Source organism: Rana temporaria, chromosome 11 (assembly GCF_905171775.1).
Source record: "Rana temporaria chromosome 11, aRanTem1.1, whole genome shotgun sequence".
Classification (NCBI taxonomy): domain Eukaryota; kingdom Metazoa; phylum Chordata; class Amphibia; order Anura; family Ranidae; genus Rana; species Rana temporaria.
Window position 1 is genome coordinate 123,003,674 of NC_053499.1, and position 23,065 is coordinate 123,026,738.

At 42.5% G+C, this 23,065-nt stretch overlaps 1 protein-coding gene across 1 annotated transcript in view; it reads right to left on the reverse strand.

Moving 5' to 3' along the window:
- The window catches only part of FERMT3 (FERM domain containing kindlin 3), a 46,903-nt gene that overhangs the window by 6,177 nt on the left and 17,661 nt on the right, over nucleotides 1–23,065 (reverse strand). The window contains exons 2-13 of the mRNA XM_040329042.1: nucleotides 20,498–20,676; nucleotides 16,233–16,466; nucleotides 16,019–16,144; nucleotides 13,264–13,435; nucleotides 10,272–10,374; nucleotides 10,046–10,153; nucleotides 9,618–9,749; nucleotides 8,574–8,623; nucleotides 8,370–8,494; nucleotides 7,823–7,929; nucleotides 948–1,151; nucleotides 697–821 (exon numbers count right to left, since the gene is read on the reverse strand). Coding sequence (XP_040184976.1) covers nucleotides 697–821; nucleotides 948–1,151; nucleotides 7,823–7,929; nucleotides 8,370–8,494; nucleotides 8,574–8,623; nucleotides 9,618–9,749; nucleotides 10,046–10,153; nucleotides 10,272–10,374; nucleotides 13,264–13,435; nucleotides 16,019–16,144; nucleotides 16,233–16,466; nucleotides 20,498–20,657 — 1,646 coding nt within the window. The 5' untranslated portion in view covers nucleotides 20,658–20,676. The remainder of the gene's footprint in view (nucleotides 1–696; nucleotides 822–947; nucleotides 1,152–7,822; nucleotides 7,930–8,369; nucleotides 8,495–8,573; nucleotides 8,624–9,617; nucleotides 9,750–10,045; nucleotides 10,154–10,271; nucleotides 10,375–13,263; nucleotides 13,436–16,018; nucleotides 16,145–16,232; nucleotides 16,467–20,497; nucleotides 20,677–23,065) is intronic.

Below are 23,065 nucleotides of genomic sequence, written 5' to 3' on the forward strand. Positions count from 1 at the left end.
AATACGTATCGGCCTAAACTGAGGAAAAAAATGTTTTTATATATATTTTTGGGGGATATTTATTATAGCAAAAAGTTAAAAAAAAAATGTTTTTTCTAAATTGTCGCTCTATTTTTGTTTATAGCGCAAAAACTAAAAACCACGGAGGTGATCAAATACCACCAAAAGAAAAGCTCTTATTGTGGGAAAAAAAGGACGCCAATTTTGTTTGGGAGCCACGTCGCACGACCGCGCAATTGTCAGTTAAAGAGACGCAGTGCCGAATCGCAAAAAGTGCTCTGGTCTTTGACCAGCAATATGGTCCGGGGATTAAGTGGTTAAACAGATTTAAATTATGTACATTAACCTTAAAATAAATTAAAATAACATTTTGCACATGTTAAAAACATTCACAAGAGTATTATTCGTGACTTTTGCGCAATTGCATTTCACTCGCACAGCAATTGTTTTTTTTAAATAGACCATCTAATTTGATTTCTACTTGACAGGGGTTTGTAGAAAGATAACATAAAAATAGGTTTGAGGCGCTATATAGGCAGCAGTTTAAAAAACATTTACTGTGTTCTTGTAAATGTATAAATATACTAAAAACTTTATTTTCCCTGAAGTTTCATTTTAAACCAAGGAAAGAAATAAAATAGTTAGAAATAAAGCATGAAGGTTCTAAAATGATAAAAAAAAAAGGATATCACTAACCTTACAACAAAATATGATATTCCGAAGTCTGGTAAGGATTGCCAGTCCTGAATAAATCGTAGTTTTGCTTCTACTAGAGAAATCTGCGCTATATTCTGATATGCCTCCAGGATACGAGGGGATAACTAGGGTAAAAAAAAACATTATTTTTAATTGATGCTTCATGTGTTCTCTTGACCTAAAACTGCACACACCATACAAAGATCACCAAATAATTTAGACTAGGCTCCATGTATCATTTTTCTTGTTACCTGCTTTAGTTTGAGTTTCTTCTGGTAACGTGGTGACACCAAGGCAAGCATGTTGATAGATTCAGCTGCAGTATTTTCATTGGATTTTTGGAGGTCTAAGAAGGAGAGAATACTTTGTACTTCTGCATCATAAGAGGGGTCACCCATAGTGCGTCCTTTTGCAGCCAGCCGGCATCCAGCCATCCATTTGGCATATTGCTGCTCCTAAAACAGATAAAAAATGGTATAGGGGTATAGATGTGGCACACACAATATAATCTCTGCATGTTATAAGCAGAGATCAATGGAATAATATTCCTGGCTATGCTCTCTTTCGGAAAGACAGAGTAAGCGGAGGGTTGGTGGTGTCTGTCTCTATGTGAGAAGTGATCTCAAAGCGAGTGTGAAAGAGGACCTAGTTGATGGAGAGTAGGGGTGCAACGGATCACAGTTGATTCGTGATCCGAACGGGTCACCCCCTTCGGATTGGAACACACTGTGATCCGCGGATTGCCGCGGCTCCAGAGCTAGGCCGAAGCCGCAGCCTTTCCTAATGTTATGGCCGCGGCTCCAGGGCTTGGCCGAAGCCGCGGCCTTTCCTAACGTTATGACCCCGGCTTTGGCCTACCTCCGCAGCCGCGGAAATAACATTAGGAAAGGCTGCGGCTTCGGCCTAGCCCCGGAGCCGCGGCCATCTTGGCAGGGCCATCTTTTCCATTGGGCACGCTGGGCAGTTGCCCGGGGGCCCCGCTTGCCTGGGGGGCCCCACCGGCTGCCCAGCAACCCCAGTAAAAAATTATGGAGAGTGACGGGTTAGAACTGCCCATGCCCAGTTTGCGGAAATCACAGAGAAGATCCGGTCCTCCACGAGTGCGGGGGGTTGCTGATGTAAGGGGGGAGTGAATGCAAAAATGTAAGGGGGCACTGATATAAAGGTTCCCCCTCCTATATTAGTGACCCCCCTTACCTTAGTGTATTTAATCTAAGGAAGGTGGTCTCTGGTCACCAGAGTACCCCCCACATCAGAGTCTGCAGGATTCCCCCTTACAATGCAAGGGGGAACTCAGTCTGCGGACCCTGATGTAAGTGGGAAAGAGAAAGCAGTGGACTCTGATATAAGGTTGTCTCTGGTCACCAGAGCCCCCCTCCACATCGGAGTTCCCCCCTTAGATCATGATCTGCAGCATTCCCCTTTACATAAGAGTTCCCTTTCACTGTAAGGGGGAACCTGCAGACTCTGATGTAAGAGGAAACTCTGTGCTGGCTGGGTTATAGTAACCTGACCTTCATGTCAATGAAGACATTTTTTTTTTTTTACTTTTGTTTAACTTAAACACATTTCTAATAGCACTAGCTATATGTTTATAGTTTAAATACTGACATTTGCATTGTTGGGCACTGAAAACTGTAATTTTAGGTACTTTTTTTTGCAGTGGCAGTAAAAAATGTGGTTCTGCCAGTAAATGTTATGATTTTTGTCAGTAATTCTCGTGCATAATTGTGTAGACAGGGCCCCAGTGCACTGTATTGCCCGGGGGCCTATAATGCTCTTAAGATGACACTGCATCTTGGTACACCTGGCAGCGGCCCTCCTCTGTTTACACCCACAGAGGAGGAGCCCGCACTCGTGGGACACACGCTGGGAGTGTCTGTACTGCCAGAGGGGGGGTCTCTTGCCCTGAGGGGAGGGGGGGGTCTCTTGACCTGAGAGGAGGGGGGTCTCTTGACCTGAGAGGAGGGGGGGGTCTCTTGACCTGAGAGGAGGGGGGGTCTCTTGACCTGAGAGGAGGGGGGGTCTCTTGTACTGAGAGGAGGGGGGGTGTCTGCACCGAGGGGGTACTATGGTTGGGGGGAAGATGTGTATATTACAGTGGGGGGGGAGATGTGTATATTACAGTGGGGAAGATTTTTTTTTTTTTTTGCCGATCCAAAAAATGAGCCGATCCGTGACTCCTGATCCGAGGAACGATCCGAACCGTGAGTTTTTTGATCCATTGCAGCCCTAATGGAGAGTGTGATGAGTCTGAAGCATTATGGGTGAAACTGTACATGGGTGTGCGTACTTCAAAGGTTGTTATTGGAGTTTGTTATAGACCTTCCAGTGTTAGTGAGGAGGTAGAGACTCGGCCCCTTGCACAGATAGAAAGGACTGCAAGGGCTGGGGCAGTGATATTAATGGGGGATTTTAACTACCCGGAAATTGACTGAAGTAATGGCACTGCTGGGACAGTTAAAGGCAGGGGCGTTGGGAGGGGGTTGCTTGGGGGGGGGCTGAAGCCCCGAATGTGACCCCGACAAGCCCAGAGTCAATAGAATGCTGCATTCCATTGTTGGCCCGAGCAGTGTTGTATTTAGGTTTTGTGCTGCCCTAGGCCTGACAAAACTCGTGCACCCCCATAATTTAAATATGACCCACTCCTTCCTGTCAAGGCTACACCCCTTTCCATTTAAGACCCGCCTTGACATTTTAAAGTGGATTCCCTTAATTTGCAAAGAATTCCTCTCACTTCCTGTTTGGCTATGGGACAGGAAGTGAAGGGAAATCTCTGGGATGGTAAAAAAAAAAAACTGACAGGGGCTATAACCCTCCCTTACTCTATACAGAATGGGGGAAAAAGGCCCATAGTTCTACTTTAAGCACAAATTTCTGATAATTTTATGGAGAGGACTAAGACGATATAACCATGCCAGACGATATATAGCACAGTGATGAAGGTTTATGGTCCAGGATAATAGAACAGTTAAAATTAGAAGTAGCTCCCCCCCCATGTTTGTGGAATGCCGGCCGCCTGCATACCGGAAGCAGCCCAGCTCCCAGCCCAGTTCGCCCCATAAGACTGGCACTACACTAACAATGTAGCGCAAGTCGGAAGGGACGCTTTCCGTGCTGCCCCTCTGCAAAGTGCTGCCCTAGGCCTGGGCCTTGTTGGCCTAGGCCAGGATACAGCGTTGGCCCCGAGAGTCGGGACCGTTCTGATCGTGAGTGTGGCCGAGTACAGCTATGGTCCCTGCCTGACCGACATACACTGACCTGCCTGATCAGGCAGGTCAGTGTTCAGGGTATGTAGGTCCCTGCCTGACCGACATACACTGACCTGCCTGGTCAGTGGTCAGTGTATGTAGGTCAGGCAGGTCAGTGGTCAGTGTATATAGGTCAGGCAGTTCAGTGTATGTAGGTCAGTGTATAATGTAGGTCAGGTAAGTCAGTGTATGTAGGTCAGGTAGGTCTGTGTCAGGCAGGTGTGTTTAGTGGTCAGCATTGATGGGCACTGGTAAGTCACACAACCCCACCGCCCAGCCCAAAAAAAGCTGCGCCATATACAACACCGACAGCTTCTTGGACTTCGAGCTGAAGCCCCTGGTCTTTTTGCCACCTACCAACGCTCCTGGTTAAAGGGCAAAAGTTTATAAACCGATTACAAGACAATTGTACAGTTTCTTGAGGCCCTGACCAGGAATGATGCTCTGCTGGACCTGGTAATCTCAAACCATGCAGAGCTTATTACAAATATTCATATAAAAGAGCATCTGGGTATCGGTGACCATAACATGATTTCATTTAATGTTGGCTGTAAGCAACAAACACATACAGGTAAGATAAAAACACTTAACTTTAAGAGAGCAAATTTTCCAAGGATGAGGCCTGCTCTCCAGGACTTAGACTGGGAGGAAATATTGGCATAAATGGACACAGAACAGAAATGGGAATTTTTCAATTGACTTTTTGTAAAGTATATTCCCATGGGCAATAATTTTAAAAGACTAAAAATAAATCCTATGTGGCTCACGGCCAAAGTTAAAACGGCTATAAATAATAAAAAAAGAGCTTTTAAAAAAATATAAAAATTAAGGAATGCTATCATCATTTAAATGTTACAAAGAATATAAAAGGAAATCAAGGACGCAAAAAATAGTAGGACAAACCCCCAAAAATTCTTCAAATATATTAATAGTAAAAAGCTCAGGTTTGAGCATGTTGGCCCTTTACAAAATAATGGGTGACTGGGGACAAAGAGAAGACACATTTATTAAATACTATCTTCAGCTCTGTGTATACAAAGGAGCATGGGGGAGCTCATGTCCATAATGGGGTGGTATTGACACAGCCCCAAATGATCCACAATGGCTCAAAAGGCATATGGTACAGAAATATTTAGACAGAATAAAGGTGGATAAAGCAAGGGGACAAGATGGCATCCACCCACGGATCCTAAAAGAATTGAGCTCTGACATCTCAAGGCCATTGTTTCTAATTTTTAGAGACTCGTTAATAACTGGAATGGTACCACTGGATTGGCTCAGGGCCAATGTGGTGTCCATATTTAAAAAGGGATCAAAGTCTTTACCAAGTAACTATAGACCTGTTAGTTTAACTTCTATAGTCGGGAAGATACTGGAGAGTTTAATAAAAGACCACATAGACAAGTTCTTGTTGGAAAAAAAATATTTTAAGCAACAGACAGCATGGATTCATGAAAGACGGAAGATGTCAAACAAACCCAATTTCTTTTTATGAGGAGATAAGTAAAACCTTAGACAGAGGGGTGGCTGTGGACGTGGTATACCTGGACTTTGCAAAAACGTAAAGGTAAAGTCTACAGGCTTGGTAAGACCAATTTGTAAATGGATAGAAAACAGAATTCAGAGAGTAGTGGTTAATGACTCGTACTCTGAATGGTCTAAGGCACAGGTGTCAAACACAAGGACCGTGGGCCGAATCCGAATTTCATGTAGCCCTCGCACCTGGAGAGCTCCAGCCCTCCTCTGGTCTTACTCCAGACCCTTACTCTCTGCTTTCAAGCAATGCATCCAGCTTCTTCCCTGCAGCAGCATAAGAACAGGAGGGTGCACTGTCATGTAAGGGAGAGTGGGTGACTCAACTTCTGATGGTGGGGTGGCTCTTGACATCTAATGTAAAGGGGAGGGGATGTGCTGGACATCTAATCTTACAGATACAACCGGCCCTTTTGAAGGCAATCATAATGCTGATGCGGCCCACAATGAAATTGAGTTTTACATCCCTGGTCTGAGGTTAATAGTGGTGTACCCCAAGGTTCAGTGCTGGGACCCTTACTTCTTATTATCTTTATAAATGATATTGGGTCTGTGATTAAAAGTAACATTTCTGTCTTTGCAGATGACACCAAGCTATGCAGTGGAATAACATCCTCACAGGATGTCTCCAACTTACAAACCTACCTCAATGCTCTGTCTAAGTTGGCAACTAATTGGCAAATGAGGTTTAATATTGATAAATGTAAAGTTATGCACTTGGGGGCATATGAATATGCATGCATAATACATACTAGGGGGAGTACACCTGAGGGAATCAATGGTGGAGAAGGATCTGGGGGTTTTGGTAGATCATAAGCTCAATAATAGGCTGCAATGCCAAGTTGCAGTTCCCAAAGCGAGCAAAGTCTTTTCTTGTATTAAGAGAGGTATGGACTCCAGAGAGAGAGATATCATTTTGCCCCTGTACAAATCATTAGTAAGACCTCATCAGGAATATGCAGTTCAGTTTTGGGCACCAGTTCTCAAAAAGGATACTTGGGGAACTGGAGAAAGTGCAGAGAAGGGCAACCAAACTAAAAAGAGACATGGAGGAGCTCAGCTATGAGGAAAGATTAGAGGAACGGAATATATTCCCTCTTGAGAAGAGGAGATTAAGGGGGTATATGATCCACATGTACAAATACATAAGTGGTCCATATCGTGAACTTGGTGTTGAGTTATTCACTTTAAGGTCATCACAGAGGATTAGGGGGCACTCTTTACGTCTTCATTATAGGGCCTTTTTTTTTTGTGTGTATTTAGAGTAGTTAGGTTTAGTAATCTCATTGTTCTTTGTACGTGTCTTTTATTTTTTGTATTTTTATTTGTACTGTGGCTTTACATTTTTTTTATTTTACGTCTTTCACTGTCTGTTTTATGTGAAAAAAACAAAACAAAAAATAAACATAAAATAATGTGACCAGTAAGGAGCCATTTTTTGGCACAAGAACAGGTTTAGAATAGTTGAAAGGATAATCTGTAACCCTCAGGGGTCCTAAAAATGTACACACCATTGCACTCTTCATCAAAAACGACCCTAATTGCAAATTAAATCAAACAAAAGCTCCTATCTAATTGGTTGGTCTACCGTGTTTCCCCAAAAGTAAGACCTACCCTGAAAATAAGACCTACCTTGGTTTTCCTGGAGAGCTGCAATATAAGCCCTACCCCAAAAATAAGACCTAGTTTGAAGTGGTTGTCTCCTCCTCTTCTCCTGCTTGTCAGCGGGGGATCTCAACCCCCCTCTCTCTGCAAAGCTTGGTTCATGGAAGATAGCTCAGGCGGGCTATGGAAGCCCAGAACAGCACTCAGATCTCATTCTCCTGCCTGTCAGAGGGGGATGTCCACCCCCTCCCTCTGCAATGCTCGGCAAAGAGAGAGCTCAAACTGGCTATGGAAGCCCAGAGTGGCACTCAGATCTCCTTCTCCTGTCAGTGGGGGATGTCGGCCCCCCTCAATCTGCAAAGCTTGGCTCGTGGAAGAGGGCTCAGGCAGGCTATGGAAGCCAGGAGCAGCGCTATAATAAGGTACCTGACACAATACATTTTACTTTACTTCACACAGGGGATTCCTGTCAGGCAGATAGGGAGAGGGGTAGAGAAGACCGCACAATAGTAAGCCCTACCCCGAAAATAAGCCCTACCGTGTTTTTGGTTGCCAAAATTAATATAAGACCCGGGCTTATTTTCGGGGAAACACGGTAGCTCATCTCTCTACTTTGGTTGAGACTTATATTTTCTTTTTTTCATTGGAGACTTACATTTTCTTTTTTTTCATTGGAGACTTACATTTTCTTTTTTTTATTGGAGACTTACATTTTCTTTTTTTTATTGGAGACTTACATTTTCGCATCGTAGATAAACTTCATTCATTCCTTCTGGAGAAGGAACCAGGAGTCTAATGCATAACTTTTGTGATGCGACATTAACCTCCGGAATAACTTCACATCCTAGAGGAGCAGAAAGTGAGAAGCATCATGTTTCTCATGAAATAATAATAATAAAAAAAAAAAAAAAATTCAAATTGGTTGATCTGCATATACAGTATGTAACAAAATCTAAACTAAAATTAATTATGAATGAACTGAAAGCAATGCTCCATTGCAAATCCTGTGGCAAATCCAGCATGGCCGACGTGTACTGGGCATACAAAGAAACCACTTATATTTAGTTTTTTTACAAATTGCAATCAATGGTCACTGCAATTGCCGGTACTCCCTATTACTGGAAATGAGATGGTACCAACATTAAAAGTACCGCCCAATACTTGATATATTAAACTTCCAATATCTGCTATTCATTTAGTATTATTAGAACTCAAGTTGTACTACTTGACAGTACAGATAATGAAATCTGTGAGTTTTACTTTTTTTTTTAAATAGTTCATTACCTTTCAGAGTCAGCAGGATCAACGGCTCCCCTCTGGCCTCTTCTTTGCTTTTATAACAAGATACATTGGTTCCTTTCAGCATCACCCAGTTCTGTTTATAACCCTTCAGAGTCATTTTTCGTGGCCTAGGAATAATATTATATGTTATTTACATGACTCAAAGCCTTAACACAAGGCATTGATATGTAGAGGACACAAGATCACCTGAACACTCGCAGATACTCTTGAAGTTCGGGTTCAAGTTCAATTCTTTCCTGTTAAAGAAACATATCAATATAAACTTAATTATGTTACTTTTTTAACAGCTGTCACATAAGTATACACAGATGGTTGTACTAGGATGGAAAACAAGCAAGTCTGTTGTGAGACACAACTCACAGTGCAACACTATAACATTAATAGTTACACAGTTGGTCTGGTTGAACAAAGACATAGGTCCATCTAGTTCAGGGGTCTCCAAACTGCAGCTCGGGGGCCGGATGCGGCCCTTTCCTTGCCTTTATCCGGCCCTTGGGACACTAATCCACCCACTGATATGAGAGACTATTCTGACATCTAACATCAACAACACAGCACCATTTCTTCTACTGACACCAATAATGGAGCACAATTACTCCCTATATTACCAAAGATGGGGCACTATTCCTCTTAATCTAATACCAAATGTGGTGAGGTTTACTCCTACTGATGCCAAAAGAATTTCCACTCCCACTGGCCATCGATCTGGCCCTCCTATAGTCTGAAGGACGGTAAACCGGCCCTTTGTTTAGAAAGTATGGAGACCCCTGATCTAGTTCAACCAATAAAAGGGGGGGGGGAATCATGCAATCCTATATACACAATCCTATACCCACAGTTGATCCAGAAGAAGGCAAAAACCACCATATAGAAAAGTCCCTTAGTCTGGCACTTCAGTGTGCACAAAGAGGGCATCAAAAAACACAGCAAATGAAGCGTCTTGCCTGCAATTGCGGGATTGCATTGGCATGATGCTTCCATAGTGCACTATGTCCGGCGCCCGCTCCGAACACAGTGCACTTAATGGAACTTTTTTTCTTAAAGGGACTTTTTTGTGACTGGCTTTGGGGGGGCGGCGCCCATGCGCCCCCTATGGACGGGCCACCACTGGGCCCTATGCTATATAGGTTCTTGATTAACATATTGAGAAATTTGTATACCACCCAAATGATTCAGGACGCAGTACGAGCGGCTGTTCAGACATTTTGAATGGGCTAGTTTCCGACGTACCAAGGCTTCGTTGGCAGTAGATGCGTCCAGCTTTACTTCAAGATGTGATAGTGCTTCATCCAAGTCCTGCAAAGCAGGGTCTTTGTGCAAATGCATGGGGTCCGAAGTTACTGACAATTTATTCACATGATACTGTATGTAAGAAAACAGAGATAGATATTTAAAATAATTTACCACATAATAGTAGATATAGGGAATATATACTGTCTGTACATGTCAACTAACACAAATTACATATTCTCATCTGCCTTAAACACTCAAATACGTGTCTACCAACCTACCAAGGAACTCTATACAAAGCATACAAAAATCTATTACACCATTCATTGAACAAGCATTTTTGGCAATTGCAGGCCACACTAGCTGCCGGTTGCTCTCTACGCTCCAACAAGTGCTATGTATGTACCAATGACAGATGAGTGAAATACCTGAAGGGCAGCAAACACCATCATCTCCTCTTCAGTGCATTCTGTTTCCTCTAACAGCACTGCCCAACGGGCTTGCTCAAAAATCAGGTTAATTCGGACGGCGTCCATCTAAGGAGATGTGTAAAATTATTATTTTCTTAGTTTATCAAAATATGAAAAAATCTGAACACCCATTGATGTAAACAGGTTATTTCTGCAAGCATACCTACAGTATACTTTTTCTTACCTTTGGGTCCAAGTCATGGAAAGTAAAATATTTAAACTGCAACCACAGTCTGTCTCCTTCTTGTACCCCCTGCTGCATTAGAGATTTGGAGGAGTCAAGCCACCTGTATAGCACAAAGTGAGAATGTGAGGATTCTGACCCATCTTTGATCAGTGTCTATTTCGAATTATTTTTCTTGGTCTATTACTGATCTGCCAATTTAAGGAATCATTTCAGAAACCAGTGTTATGAGGATTACTTTATCAGTCTTTATAATCAGATTCACATTTCTGTGATAAAGTAACATGCAGTAAATTGCCCCACAATACCACATATAACTAACTGCAGCACGTTGCAGTGCCATTTATTTACACCCCAATGCTCCACAACGCACTTGCATTTCAGCATACCACAACACACATATGTGAATTATCAGTGCATTGGGGTGAGATGTTTAAAACAAAAAACAGCGCATGCCCTTTAAAATGTTCCTGTGGTGCATTGGCAGCCCTTTGAAATGTATGGGCCACCTTAATGCAACACGCCTGTTAACATGCCAAACCCCTCACATTAACATGTGTATAGAGTACATGGTAATCTAGAGGTCGCTCTGGATATATAAAAATCAGTAGGCAGGACCATGATTTGACTGTATAGGGAGTCCCCGGGTTACGAACACAATAGAGACTGTAGGTTTGTTCGTAAGTCGAAGTTGTTAGTAAGTTGCAACACTGCATTTGTAAGTGTAACTTCCGGTCGGAACACTGCATTCCTAAGTGTTCCTGAGTGTAACTGCCACCTGTGCATGAATGTGGGATGTTCCGGGCGCTTGTTATCTTTGGCATAGTACGGCAGTTTCGGAGGTGTCCAGAGGTGTTTGAAGGTATTTAGGACCAGCGTAGAACACAAGTGGCTGGCATTTCAGGTTGTTCGTAACTCAGGTGTTTGTAACTCGGAGACTCCCTGTATCCGCCATAGGAAGTGAATTGAAATCTCCCTTTAAAAGACATAGATGGCAAAAAAAATTACAGAGGTTTAAGAATAGAACTAAAGACAAAGGCTGGGCAGAGCTTTCATATCTCTGCCCAACCCTCTGTAGTGAATGGATGTGTGGCAATGTCATCATACTCCCAATGTAAACACAACACGGAAGTGCTGTGTTTACTTTTGCTTTGACAAAGTGCTAATTGTTTCAGCTTGTGGGCATAGCACTGGATGCCAGCTGTCATAGGCTGGTGGGACCCTAGTCACTGATCCCCGCTGCAGTTTCAAAATGGCACTTGAACAAATACACTCTATTCCAGTGCCATTTTAAAGCGACACTGGGGATTCAGGTGGTTAAGCTTTGAAAATGAACGATAGAAGCCGATTGGTTGTCATGCACAATTGCTCCCGATTCTGTCTGCTCCAGTTTTGATAAATTACCTTCATTGTTTTTGACAAGATAAAATAAAGTCTGAAAATCATCATGTTTCTAAACAAGAAAAGTAATAAATAAACCTGTATAAGGCCCCATTCATACCTGAGCATTTTGTAGCTCTAAGCTCTGAAAGGCTCAAAATCCTATGGTTTTTCAACCTGTTCACAGCCAAATGTAGTGTTGCTCAGAGGCTGAGCTTGTAGCTCAAAAATGTACATCAGTTTCTTTAGAGCTACAAGCTTCATGCGTTCTTGGCCCCAAAAGACTGCAATAGGTGCACCTGAAAACTACACAATAATGCATGAAAAATGCACAATTTGCTTTTTTTCCCCTAGTGACTAGCATCCCATTGGCTAGAAAATGAAAGCCCCAAGCCTTATGCCTTGTACACGCGACCTGAATTTCCGATGGAAAAAGTCAGAAGGAATTTTTTCATCTGATATTCCGACCGTGTGTGTGCCCCATCTGAGTTTTTCCAACGGACGTAGAAAGAGAAATTGCGTTCGTCTGTATGGAACTCCGAAGGAGAAAAAAACACACATGCTCAGAATCAAGTCGACGCATGCTCGGAAGCATTAAACTTAATTTTTCTCGGCTCGTCATAGTGTTGTAAGTCACTGCGTATTGGACGGTCGGAATTTGGTGCGACAGGGCCAGATCCACGTACCTCGGCGCATATATAAGTCCGGCGTAGCGTATCTCAGATACACTACGCCGCCGTAATTTACAGCGTATTTTCCGTATCCATAAAGAATTTGCGCCGTTAGTTACGGCGGCATAGTGTAACTGTGTCGGTGTAAGGGCGCGCAATTCAAATGGATAAGATGTGGCCATGTTTTATGGTAATTCATCTTGACCCCATGTAAATGACGTTTTTTTTTAACGGTGCATGCCCCGTCCGTGGGAAAATCCCAGTGCGCATGCTCGAAATCACGTCGCAAATAGTCAATGCTTTCGACATGAACGTAATTTACGCAAAGCCCTATTTGCGAACGTTTTACGCAAACGACGTAAACAATGGAAAATTTGACGCTGGCCTGACGTCCATACTTAACATTGCATACGCCTCATAGAGCAGGGGTAACGTTACGCTGAAAAAAAGCCTTACGTAAACGACGTAAAAAAATGCGCCGGGCGGACGTACGTTTGTGGATCGCCGTATCTAGCTCATTTGCATACTCTACGCGGAAATCAACGGAAGCGCCACCTAGCGGCCAGCGTAAATATGCACCTAAGATCCGACGGCGTACTAAGACGTACGCCAGTCGGATCGAGCCCACATTCAGTCGTATACGGTTTTGTGGATACAAAACAAAGATACGACGGGGCATCGTAGAAATTACGCGGCGTATCAATAGATATGCCGGCGTAATTTCTTTGTGGATCTGGGCCACAGTGTGTATGCAAGACAGCTTGAACAGAATTCCGTCAGAAAAATCCGTAAGACATCTCCCAAAAACACCTGTACAAACATTTAATAAAAACCCTGCAAAATGACCAAAGATGTTCATCTTAAGTGTGATTGCAGCATAAAAAAAATTCTAAACATTGGAGGAAAAATGAACACCGTGGAAAGCTGAGCACGCTCCATACCTGCCATGTATTGCAGATTTGTCCACCACTGATGTTGCTTTGTATCTTTTCTGTATATGCTCAGGGGTCAGTCCAGTGTGGCAAACAGACAGAGCTTTGTAACACTCCTGGCCCTCAGGACTGGCTAAGAAGTGTGAAGGGATCGCCCCTATCTGCACCTGTCCTAGATTAACTGTGATAAAAGGGAAGAAAATGGATATAAGATAGGGAAAGGTATACTTTAGAAACAAGGAAGAAAATATTCTTATGGCAACATTTATGATTGTTTTGGGCTCATAGACTAAGTTAAAATGTCCTAATATATCACAGTCCTGAAAAAGAATTGAGGAGTGAAAATGACTTGTGCCATTGTCAGACAGAAAAGTAGCAATTGGGAATTAAACATACTGATAAAAGAATGGAAATTTGCCCAAAAAAAAATAAAAAACATGCGCACAGAGAGTCTAATGCGACCTTTCCTAAACGACCTAATTATACCTAATTGAGGCATTAACCCTCAATTAACCACTTCAGCCCCGGACCATTTTGCTCCGATTACAGGAAGCTGAGTACACTCTCCTGTCACTAGGAAGACTGGGGAAATGCTTGTTTACATCAGCATTTCCCCCTTCTTCCTCACCGTGACACGATCGTGGGTATGCCCGCGGACATCGAGTCTGCGGGACCTGCTGTCGGAGTCACGGAGCTCCCGACGGGCGCCCGCGCGCTTACAATGCTGGCTTCTTAAAGGGGACGTATATATACGTCCTTCTGCCTGTCTGTGCCATGCTGTCGGCGTATATAGTTGTGCGCTGGTCGGCAAGCAGTTAAAGCACCTTTCTCAAATCCAGCAATCCGGGCTATAAAGGGGATGAAAACTTTGGGTGATATGATGCAGGCCAATACCCTTTTGACCCTTGACAAAATAAAGGGTGCCTTAACCTACCAAACTCCCCCAATGGTTCAGGCCTTCCTTATATATAATGTAACCTACCTGGATACGTAATATGATTTGTGTTCAATCTAAGATTACTAAAAATGGAAGCATACAGAAAACAAAAACAGAAAGTATGCACTAGTAAGTAAGTAAGACATACAAAAGAGGGGGTACATACATAAAACACATTGAAATAAAATAAATTATCATATCAAAAGAAAAACAAAATACAGATAAAGGTATACAGCAAGGAGGCTGGTTGGGGTGTCACAGAAATCCAAACAATCCGTGAACAAGGGCAAGAACAGAAAATACAATGGCAGTACCATGATTACAACTCAAAGCATAATAGCCAGGAGCAAAGCATAAGTGTTTAGTGAATGAAAAAGACCCCTCTATAACTCCACCATTGTACGAGCAAATATGAAATGCATATACCATAGTTATAGACCAACCCCTGGCCACTCTATGGTCCATGGCAAAAAAAAAGGGGGGGAGGGGAAAGAGGAGGAGAGGACATCTTATGATCTGAATACCATACGTCACCCGATTGTGACCTGAGGCTGTATAATTGAATAATTGAAGAGGGATTCTAATTGACCTTTTTTTTTTCATCATGGGCTACATCAGGGCTCTGAGACTCTGTTAGACCAGCCTGCGGGGTATTATGTGCACACTGCAATGATTACTCTTTACAACAGTGATATGTACTTTGATGTAAGTGAGAACTTTTACTGGTTTATTCCTAATTCAAGTGTCCAGGGAACTCGTAGTAGTAATATTTTGAGAGAACTTCATACACTAGTGTTACCCTATAGTTCATTGTTATTCTTTCAGTTGTGATAAATTTAGATTTTTATGATTTGTTTGCGATGTTATGCACCCTCAAGTGAGGAGAGGGGTAATGTTGTACAGGTTCTGAACGGGGTTTGTTTCATTGGGAGGTCCCATTAGGGTGTGGGGGACAAGCGATCAGCAGTGTTTGATCGCTTGGTTCTTAGTGTTAGGCGGCGGGAGACAGATGCAGCATTGGACCAATGCTGCATCCACCTAGGTAAGTATGATTCTGCAAAAAGAAAAAAAAAAGCCCATACTTGTTTTTTAAAAGTGCCCAGTCAAAGTGTAGTAAGTTGACCTTATCACATACAGCAGGCAGTAGTGTATTCAGGTTTTGTGCTGCCCTTGGCCTGGCTAAACTCTTGATCCCCTGATTTAAATATGACCAACTCCTTCCTGTCAATGCCACACCCCTTTCTGTTTAAGACCCGCCCTGACATTTTCAAGTTGGGACACTAGTTCTGAGGGCCAATGGATTCCCCTAATTTGCATAGATTTCCTCTCACTTCCTGTTTGGCTATGGGGCAGGAAGTGAAGGGAAATCTCTGCAACGGGACAAGGATGGTAAAAAAATAAACTGACAGGGACTATAACCCTCCCTTACTTCTATCCAAAATGAAAAAAAATAAGTGTTGCCTATGGTTCTACTTTTAGCACAAATTTCTAATAATTTCATGGAGAGGACTAAGAAGATATAACCATGCCAATGGTGCAGCAGAAAACATATAGCACAGCGAGGAAGGTATGTGGTCGAAGATGATAGGACATTTAAAATAAGAAGCAGCATCCCCCCTCACGCATACTGGAAGCAATGTGGCCGCTTTATGGGGCGCTAGACTACATAGTGTAGCGCAAACCTGCAGGAACTCTTTCCGTGCTGCCCCCCTGCAAAGTGCTGCCCTAGGCCCGGGCCTTGTTGGCCTAGGCCAGGATACAGCTTTGACAACAGGAGTAGGCAACCTATAACAGTATATATATAGGTGGAAAGTGTTATTAAATTACCCTTTGAAGGCTGGAAGGATGTAAGATCAAAGATCTCCTGGGTCACTGCGTCTTTTTCTTTCTTCTTCTTTTTTTCTCTTTCTTCTGGTGCTTTTAGGAAAGAAAGCTCCTCCGGATGTCTAATACCTGGTAAGAGTAGGCCTTGTGAATACTGGATGAGGCCAGGTCTGAAATGTCTATAAAGGATTCTGTTACTTATGATTCAGTCACTTACCCAGAACTTTACAGACCTCAGCGCAGGAACTGAATGTTGTGCTGGAAAAGCAGACTCGGATCCTCAATGAACGCTGGTTGGGCAAAGATAAGATAACTGGTTTGTGTTGAGGCATGAAGTCGAGAAAGGCATCTGCCTGGATACCATATTTGTCCAGGGTCCAGTTTGTTTTCAGAAGCCACTGACGCTTCTGTTTCCACCACAAAGCATGGTCAGACCAGTCCCGTGAAACACCTACATTGAGACACAGAAAAAGAGAGACATCCACTACATGTGAACAGGCACAAGTATAAGTTCTAAAATTCAGGCTCCACTCTGGCACCAGTCACATGGCCTCTCTCAAACTCCTCTGCACCCTCTATCTGCATCTGACTAGGTTGCTATGAATACGGCATCCAAAGGAGGCTTTTGGGTCCTTGAGCCCTGTGGAAGGATATGACCATCTGCTTTGCCAGTGTGTTGGAACGTCTATCTAGGCCTGGCTAAACTCTTGATCCCCTGATTTAAATATGACCCACTCCTTCCTGTCAATGCCACACCCCTTTCTGTTTAAGACCCGCCCTGACATTTTCAAGTTGGGACACTAGTTCTGAGGGCCAATGGATTCCCATAATTTGCATAGATTTCCTCTCACTTCCTGTTTGGCTATAGGGCAGGAAGTGAAGGGAAATCTCTGCAATGGGACAAGGATGGTAAAAAAATAAACTAATTTACAGACTAATTTACCTCTCAGCCCAGTCCACCCCATAAAACTGGCTCTACACATAGTGTAGCGCAAACCTGCAGGGACTCTTTCTGTGCTGCCCCCCTGCAAAGTGCTGCCCTGACCAGCTGCTTTAGGGGTAAGCGTGACATGCATTTTAAACACATGCATTCTAATGCATAGCTTGACGAATTGAGGTGCATTTTATGTGACTTTGTACATTCTTCTGTGTGTTTTAAATTATACCTTGAAAGTGCGATAAAATCTGGAAAAATTGTACCAAAACACATCAAGGTGGCATTAAAAGACACGTGTTATAGAATTCTGTATTTTTTCTTCCAACTGTGATCTGCAGAATTCTCATTACTTTTTAAATTTCCTATCTGATCATGTTGGTATAATTTACTGGAGAAACTGTAGTAATAGGTACCAGTAGATTTACAGTGCCTTAAAAAAGTATTCATACCCCTTGAAATTTTCCACATTTTGTCATGTTACAACCAAAAAGGTAAATTTATTTTATTGGGATTTTATGTGATAGACCAACACAAAGTGGCACATAATTGTGACGTGGAAGGAAAATGATAAATCCTTAATTATTTTTTTTTTTACAAATAAATATCTATAGAAGCGTGGCTGTGATCGTGTTATACTTGGATTTTGCAAAAGTGTTCGATACAATTCCGCTCACACGGCTCATGTGTAAGGTAAGGTCTACAGGATTGGATATATCAGTTTGTAAATGGATAGAAAACTGACTAAAAGACAGAATTCAGAGAGTTGTGGTTAATGATTATTACTCTGAATGGTCTAAGGTTATCTGTGGTGTACCCCAAGGTTCAGTGTTGGGACCCTTACTTTTTAACATATTTATAAATGATATTGGGTCTGAGATCAAAAGTAACATTTCTGTCTTTGCAGATGACACCAAGCTATGCAGTGGAATAACGTCCTTACAGGATGTCTCCAATTTACAAGCTGACCTCAATGCTCTGTCTAATTGGGCAACTATGTGGCAGATGAGGTTTAATGTTAATAAATGTAAAGTTATGCACTTGGGGGCTAAGAATATGCATGCGTCATACAGTTCAAAATTATTCAACCCCCCCAATGCTGTAAAGGGTTTTAGGGAATTTAGTGTACATTTGTAATTGTATTCAGAATGAAATCCTACAAGGACTTCTTAAAGAACCATATGCAACTAAAATTACATCAATTGGTTTTGTAATACAGTGGTAAATGTTTCTTTTGTGAATTCTTCATTTACACAATTATTCAACCCCTTAAAGACTACCACTCTGAAGAACAGAGGTTCATTGAAGTGTATTCAATCAGGTATTGAAAACACCTGTGGATGTCAGGGAGCAGCAATAAAGCCTAATAAGCACCAATTTGGCAGCTTTAAATGACTGTGATACTCAGCTCCTTCGAGACATTTACTGGTGTGGTTACAAACATGGTGAAGTCAAGAGAATGGTCCAGGAAGACAAAAGAAGAGGTGATTACTCTTCACAGGAAGGGCAATGGCTATAAGAAGATTGCAAAGGTGTTAAACATACCAAGAGACACCATAGGAAGCATCATTCGCAAATTCAAGGCAAAGGGCACTGTTGAAACGCTACCTGGTCGTGGCAGAAAGAAGATGCTGACTTCGACTGCTGTGCGCTACCTGAAGCGTAGAGTGGAGAAAAGTCCCCGTGTGACTGCTGAGGAACTGAGAAAAGATTTGTCAGATGTGAATACTGAAGTTTCTGCTCAGACAATACGGCGCACACTGCGTAATGAAGGCCTCCATGCCAGAACTCCCAGGCGCACCCCCTTGCTGTCTCCAAAGAATAAGAAGAGTCGACTGCAGTATGCCAAAAGTCATGTGGACAAACCACAAGAAGTTTTGGGATTGTGTTCTGTGGATTGATGAAACAAAATTAGAAGTGTTTGGGCCCATGGATCAACGCTATGTTTGGAGGAGGAAGAACAAGGCCTATGATGAAAAGAACACCTTGCCTACTGTGAAGCATGGTGGGGGGTCAATCATGCTTTGGGGCTGTTTTGCTTCTGCAGGTACAGGGAAGCTTCAGCGTGTGCAAGGTACCATGAATTCTCTTCAGTACCAGGAGATATTGGATGACAATGTGATGCAGTCCGTCACAAACCTGAGGCTTGGGAGACGTTGGACCTTTCAACAGGACAATGATCCCAAGCATACCTCCAAGTCCACTAGAGCATGGTTGCAGATTAAAGGCTGGAACATTTTGGAGTGGCCATCGCAGTCACCAGACTTAAATCCGATTCAGAACCTCTGGTGGGAATTAAAGAAAGCAGTTGCAGTGCGCAAGCCTAAGAATGTGACTGAGCTGGAGGCTTTTGCCCATGACGAATGGGCGAAGATACCCATAGATCGCTGCAAGACACTTGTGTCAAGCTATGCTTCACGTTTAAAAGCTGTTATAACTGTAAAAGGCTGTTGTACGAAGTACTAAGATTGAATGTCACTTGGGGGTTGAATAAAACTGATAATGATGTGAGCACAGAAAAGACATTTGTGGTTATTTCATTATAAATGTTATGTTATATTTGTCTGACCTACACGTGCCTCTTTGATTTAATTGTAAGCAGGATGACTGAATGATGAAAATCAATGTCAAACTGGCCAAAACAATCAATTTCAGTGGGGGTTGAATAATTTTGAATACAACTGTACATACTAGGGGGAGTACAACTGGGGGGACCTGTAGTGGAGAAGGATCTGGAGGTTTTGGTAGATCATAAGCTAAATAATAGCATGCAATGCCAAGCTGCGGTTTCCAAAGCAAGCAAAGTCCTTTCTTGTATTAAGAGAGGTATGGACTCCAGAGAGAGAGATATAATTTTGCCCCTGTACAAATCATTAGTAAGACCTCATCTGGAATATGCAGTTCAGTTTTGGGCACCAGTTCTCAAAAAGGATATCGGAGAACTGGAGAAAGCGCAGAGAAGGGCAACCAAACTGATAAGAGGCATGGAGGAGCTCAGCTATGAGGAAATATTAGAAGAACTAAATTTGCACTTTGTGTTGGTTTATCACATAAAATCACAATAAAATACATTTACGTTTTTGGTTGTAACATTACAAAATGTAAATTTTATTATATTAACTCTGACTGTTTTTTTTTAAATTTAAGTTAATCTTTATGAAAACATTTTTTGAGAGAGTATATAATAAAATGATTTACAACCAGGAATAATTATGTTTACAGAGTATTGCTCTAAAGAAAATGACCTCCATTCCATAACTTGCATAGTAATAGTTTCCTGTAAGGAGTCATACTGTCCGCTCTCTGCTCAGCTTGTGCAAAAAAAAAAGAAAAGAAAAAAAAACTGCTTCCTCTTTTGTATTCTATGTTATTTTGGTACCTAAACTGTCAAACACTGACAGGAATAGCAGGAAGTACACCACCACATAGCAGGCATGGGATGAACTGATTACTTTACAAAGAACATTTAAAAGATATATCCTATTTTTAGATAACAGTGGTTATATAAATTCAAAATTGTAGAAATGTTGTAAGTTACTGCTCATTACCTGTTTTTTCCACCACTTGTAACATGACACCTCCAATGTGTGTTTCCCCAGTCACACGAAGCGTCACTGGCTCAGCATTTTCTCCTAGTTCCCCAATATGGACCTTCAGCTCCCAAGAGGAATCTATATATTCTCCACTTGATGTCTTAATTCCAGCCATTCTTCAAATGTACCCGAACCTACAACGAAAATATAAAATATTGCAGCTTACCAAGTCAAGCCATGTCATTACTACAAGTTTTTTTTTTTTTCTTTCCTTTATCCTTCTTTTATTTTCACTTGGAGATCCAACCAGACACCCGTTTTGTCTTAGGATGGAGGAGGAGCAACAGAGACACCCTTGGACAGCAGCACTTTCTGGAGAGGGTAGTGTTGAGCTGTCCATACACTGTACGAATTTCAGGCAGATCCTGATAAACTGGCTGAAGTTCGCCAATTGGGTGGCTCTGTCAGCCCAGCATCCCTCAATTTGAAACTTTAATGCCGCGTACACATGGTTGTTTTTTGGCATGAAATAAAATGACATTTTTAAACACGTCATTTAAAATGATCGTGTGTGGGCTTCACATCGTTTTCTATCTTCTGAAAAACGACAAAATAAAAATTCGAACATGCTTACATTTTTTCTGGAGTCATGCAATGCTGACTTGCTGCAATTGTGCTACAAACTTGTGAAACCTGGCAATAGCTTAGCAAGTCATTTTCAAACGAGCAGCAGGGCCGTCTTAATAGCATTATGGGCCCCTGGGCAAAGTAATGCACTGGGGCCCCTGCCAGCCTGCCCCAAATGTACGCACCTACTCAAGAATTAAAGTATAAATAGTTGATAGAATTAAACATATATATATATATATATATATATATATATATATATATATATATATATATATATTAGCATTTTCAATAAAATTGATTTTAAACAATAAGAAAACATGCCATAATTCAAAGACTTAATCAACACAAAGAGCACAGGGGGAGGCATAAGGCTGCATTCACACCTGAGCGTTTTGTCGCCTGGAGCGCGACGCTCAAATACGCTAGAGGGGAAAAAATACATTATTCCCTATGGAGATGGTTCACATCTCCACTCCAAGCCGCCTGGTGCCGAACGCCTGAAGCTCAAACAAGTTCCGGACCCTTTTTTGTCACGCGTATCGGGCGGTTTGGTCGTTTTTGAGCGTTTCCATTTCCCATAGAAAGTAATGGAAACGCTCGATCCAAGCGACTAGCGCGACAACGAGCGTTTGCTACGGGCGTTTCGTTGCTTTAATCAATAGAACATTTCACCCAGGCAGAAGATAAAAAATCTACCAACATAGCAACAAGTGATGAAAAGATGATAATTTTTCCTATTGGCTAAAATAAAAAACGTTGAAGTACAAAAACGTCGGACGACGCTGTATGCAAACGCGCAAATAAGCATTAATACGCGCGACAAAACGCCGGAAAAAACGACCGAACGACCGACGCTCAGGTGTGAATGCAGCCTAAGGGCATCAGAAGAGCAAAGTACAAGTTCTGGGAAGGCCATCATCCTAGGAAAACTTAGTAAAATGCATAACTATCCTAGCAGATATAGGACTTTGGGCAAATATGATGTAATGCAAGACTATCTTGGGGCCCCCGTGCACCTGGGGCCTCTGGGCAGACAGCCCTGACTAGCAGCACAATTCCTTGCTATCTGGGACCTAACCTAACACCTATCTAGGAGGGTGCTACAGTAAGGTGACCAGATTTTTTAAATTAAATCCGGGGACATTTTTTTTTTTTTTTACTAGTAAGCGTCTCATAGCTGGACTGCGATATTGTGGCGGACAAATCGGACCCAAAGTGACACTTTGTGGGAACCAGTGCTAAAAATATGCACTGTCACTGTAGTAATGACACTGGTTGGGAAGGGGATAACATCTAGGGCAATCAAATAGCTAAATGTGTGCCTAACAAGTGTTTTCTTACTGTGGGGGAGATGATTTTACTAAGGGAAGGCATAGATCCCTGTACCTGCTTTGCATACTGACAGAACAGCAATCTGCCTTGTTTACATAGCCAGACCACCGTTCTGCCTGTGTACATAATGATCAGCGGGTCTTGATGGACATCGAGTCCGCCGGAGCCGATGATTGGCTCCAATACCCAGAAATGCAGGATCACTGCACCCCCTGTTCAAATCAAATCCGGGGAGAAAACCGGGGACATTGTCCTCATTCCGGGGACTGGATTTAAATTGCTATGCAGCTAGTTTTGTAAGCCAATTTCCTTACTTGGCAGCAACACAACGTGGGCAAGACTGCTGGTCAAAATACAGACCAGCAGTGGCGTCACTAGGGTTGGTGTCACCCGGTGCGGTAAAACATGGTGTCACCCCCCTTCTGTCTAGGCTGCCCAGCACCAAGCAGGCAGCGCACAGGCATGGGGCACACCCCAAACCAGCCCCTGTAAATGATAGTATAGGGCAGTATAGTGGCAGGTTAGGGTAGTATAGAGTGGTATAGTGGCAGGTTGGTGTAGTGGGGTGGTATAGGACAGGTTAAGGTGGTATAGGGCATGTTGGGGTGATATAGGGTAGTT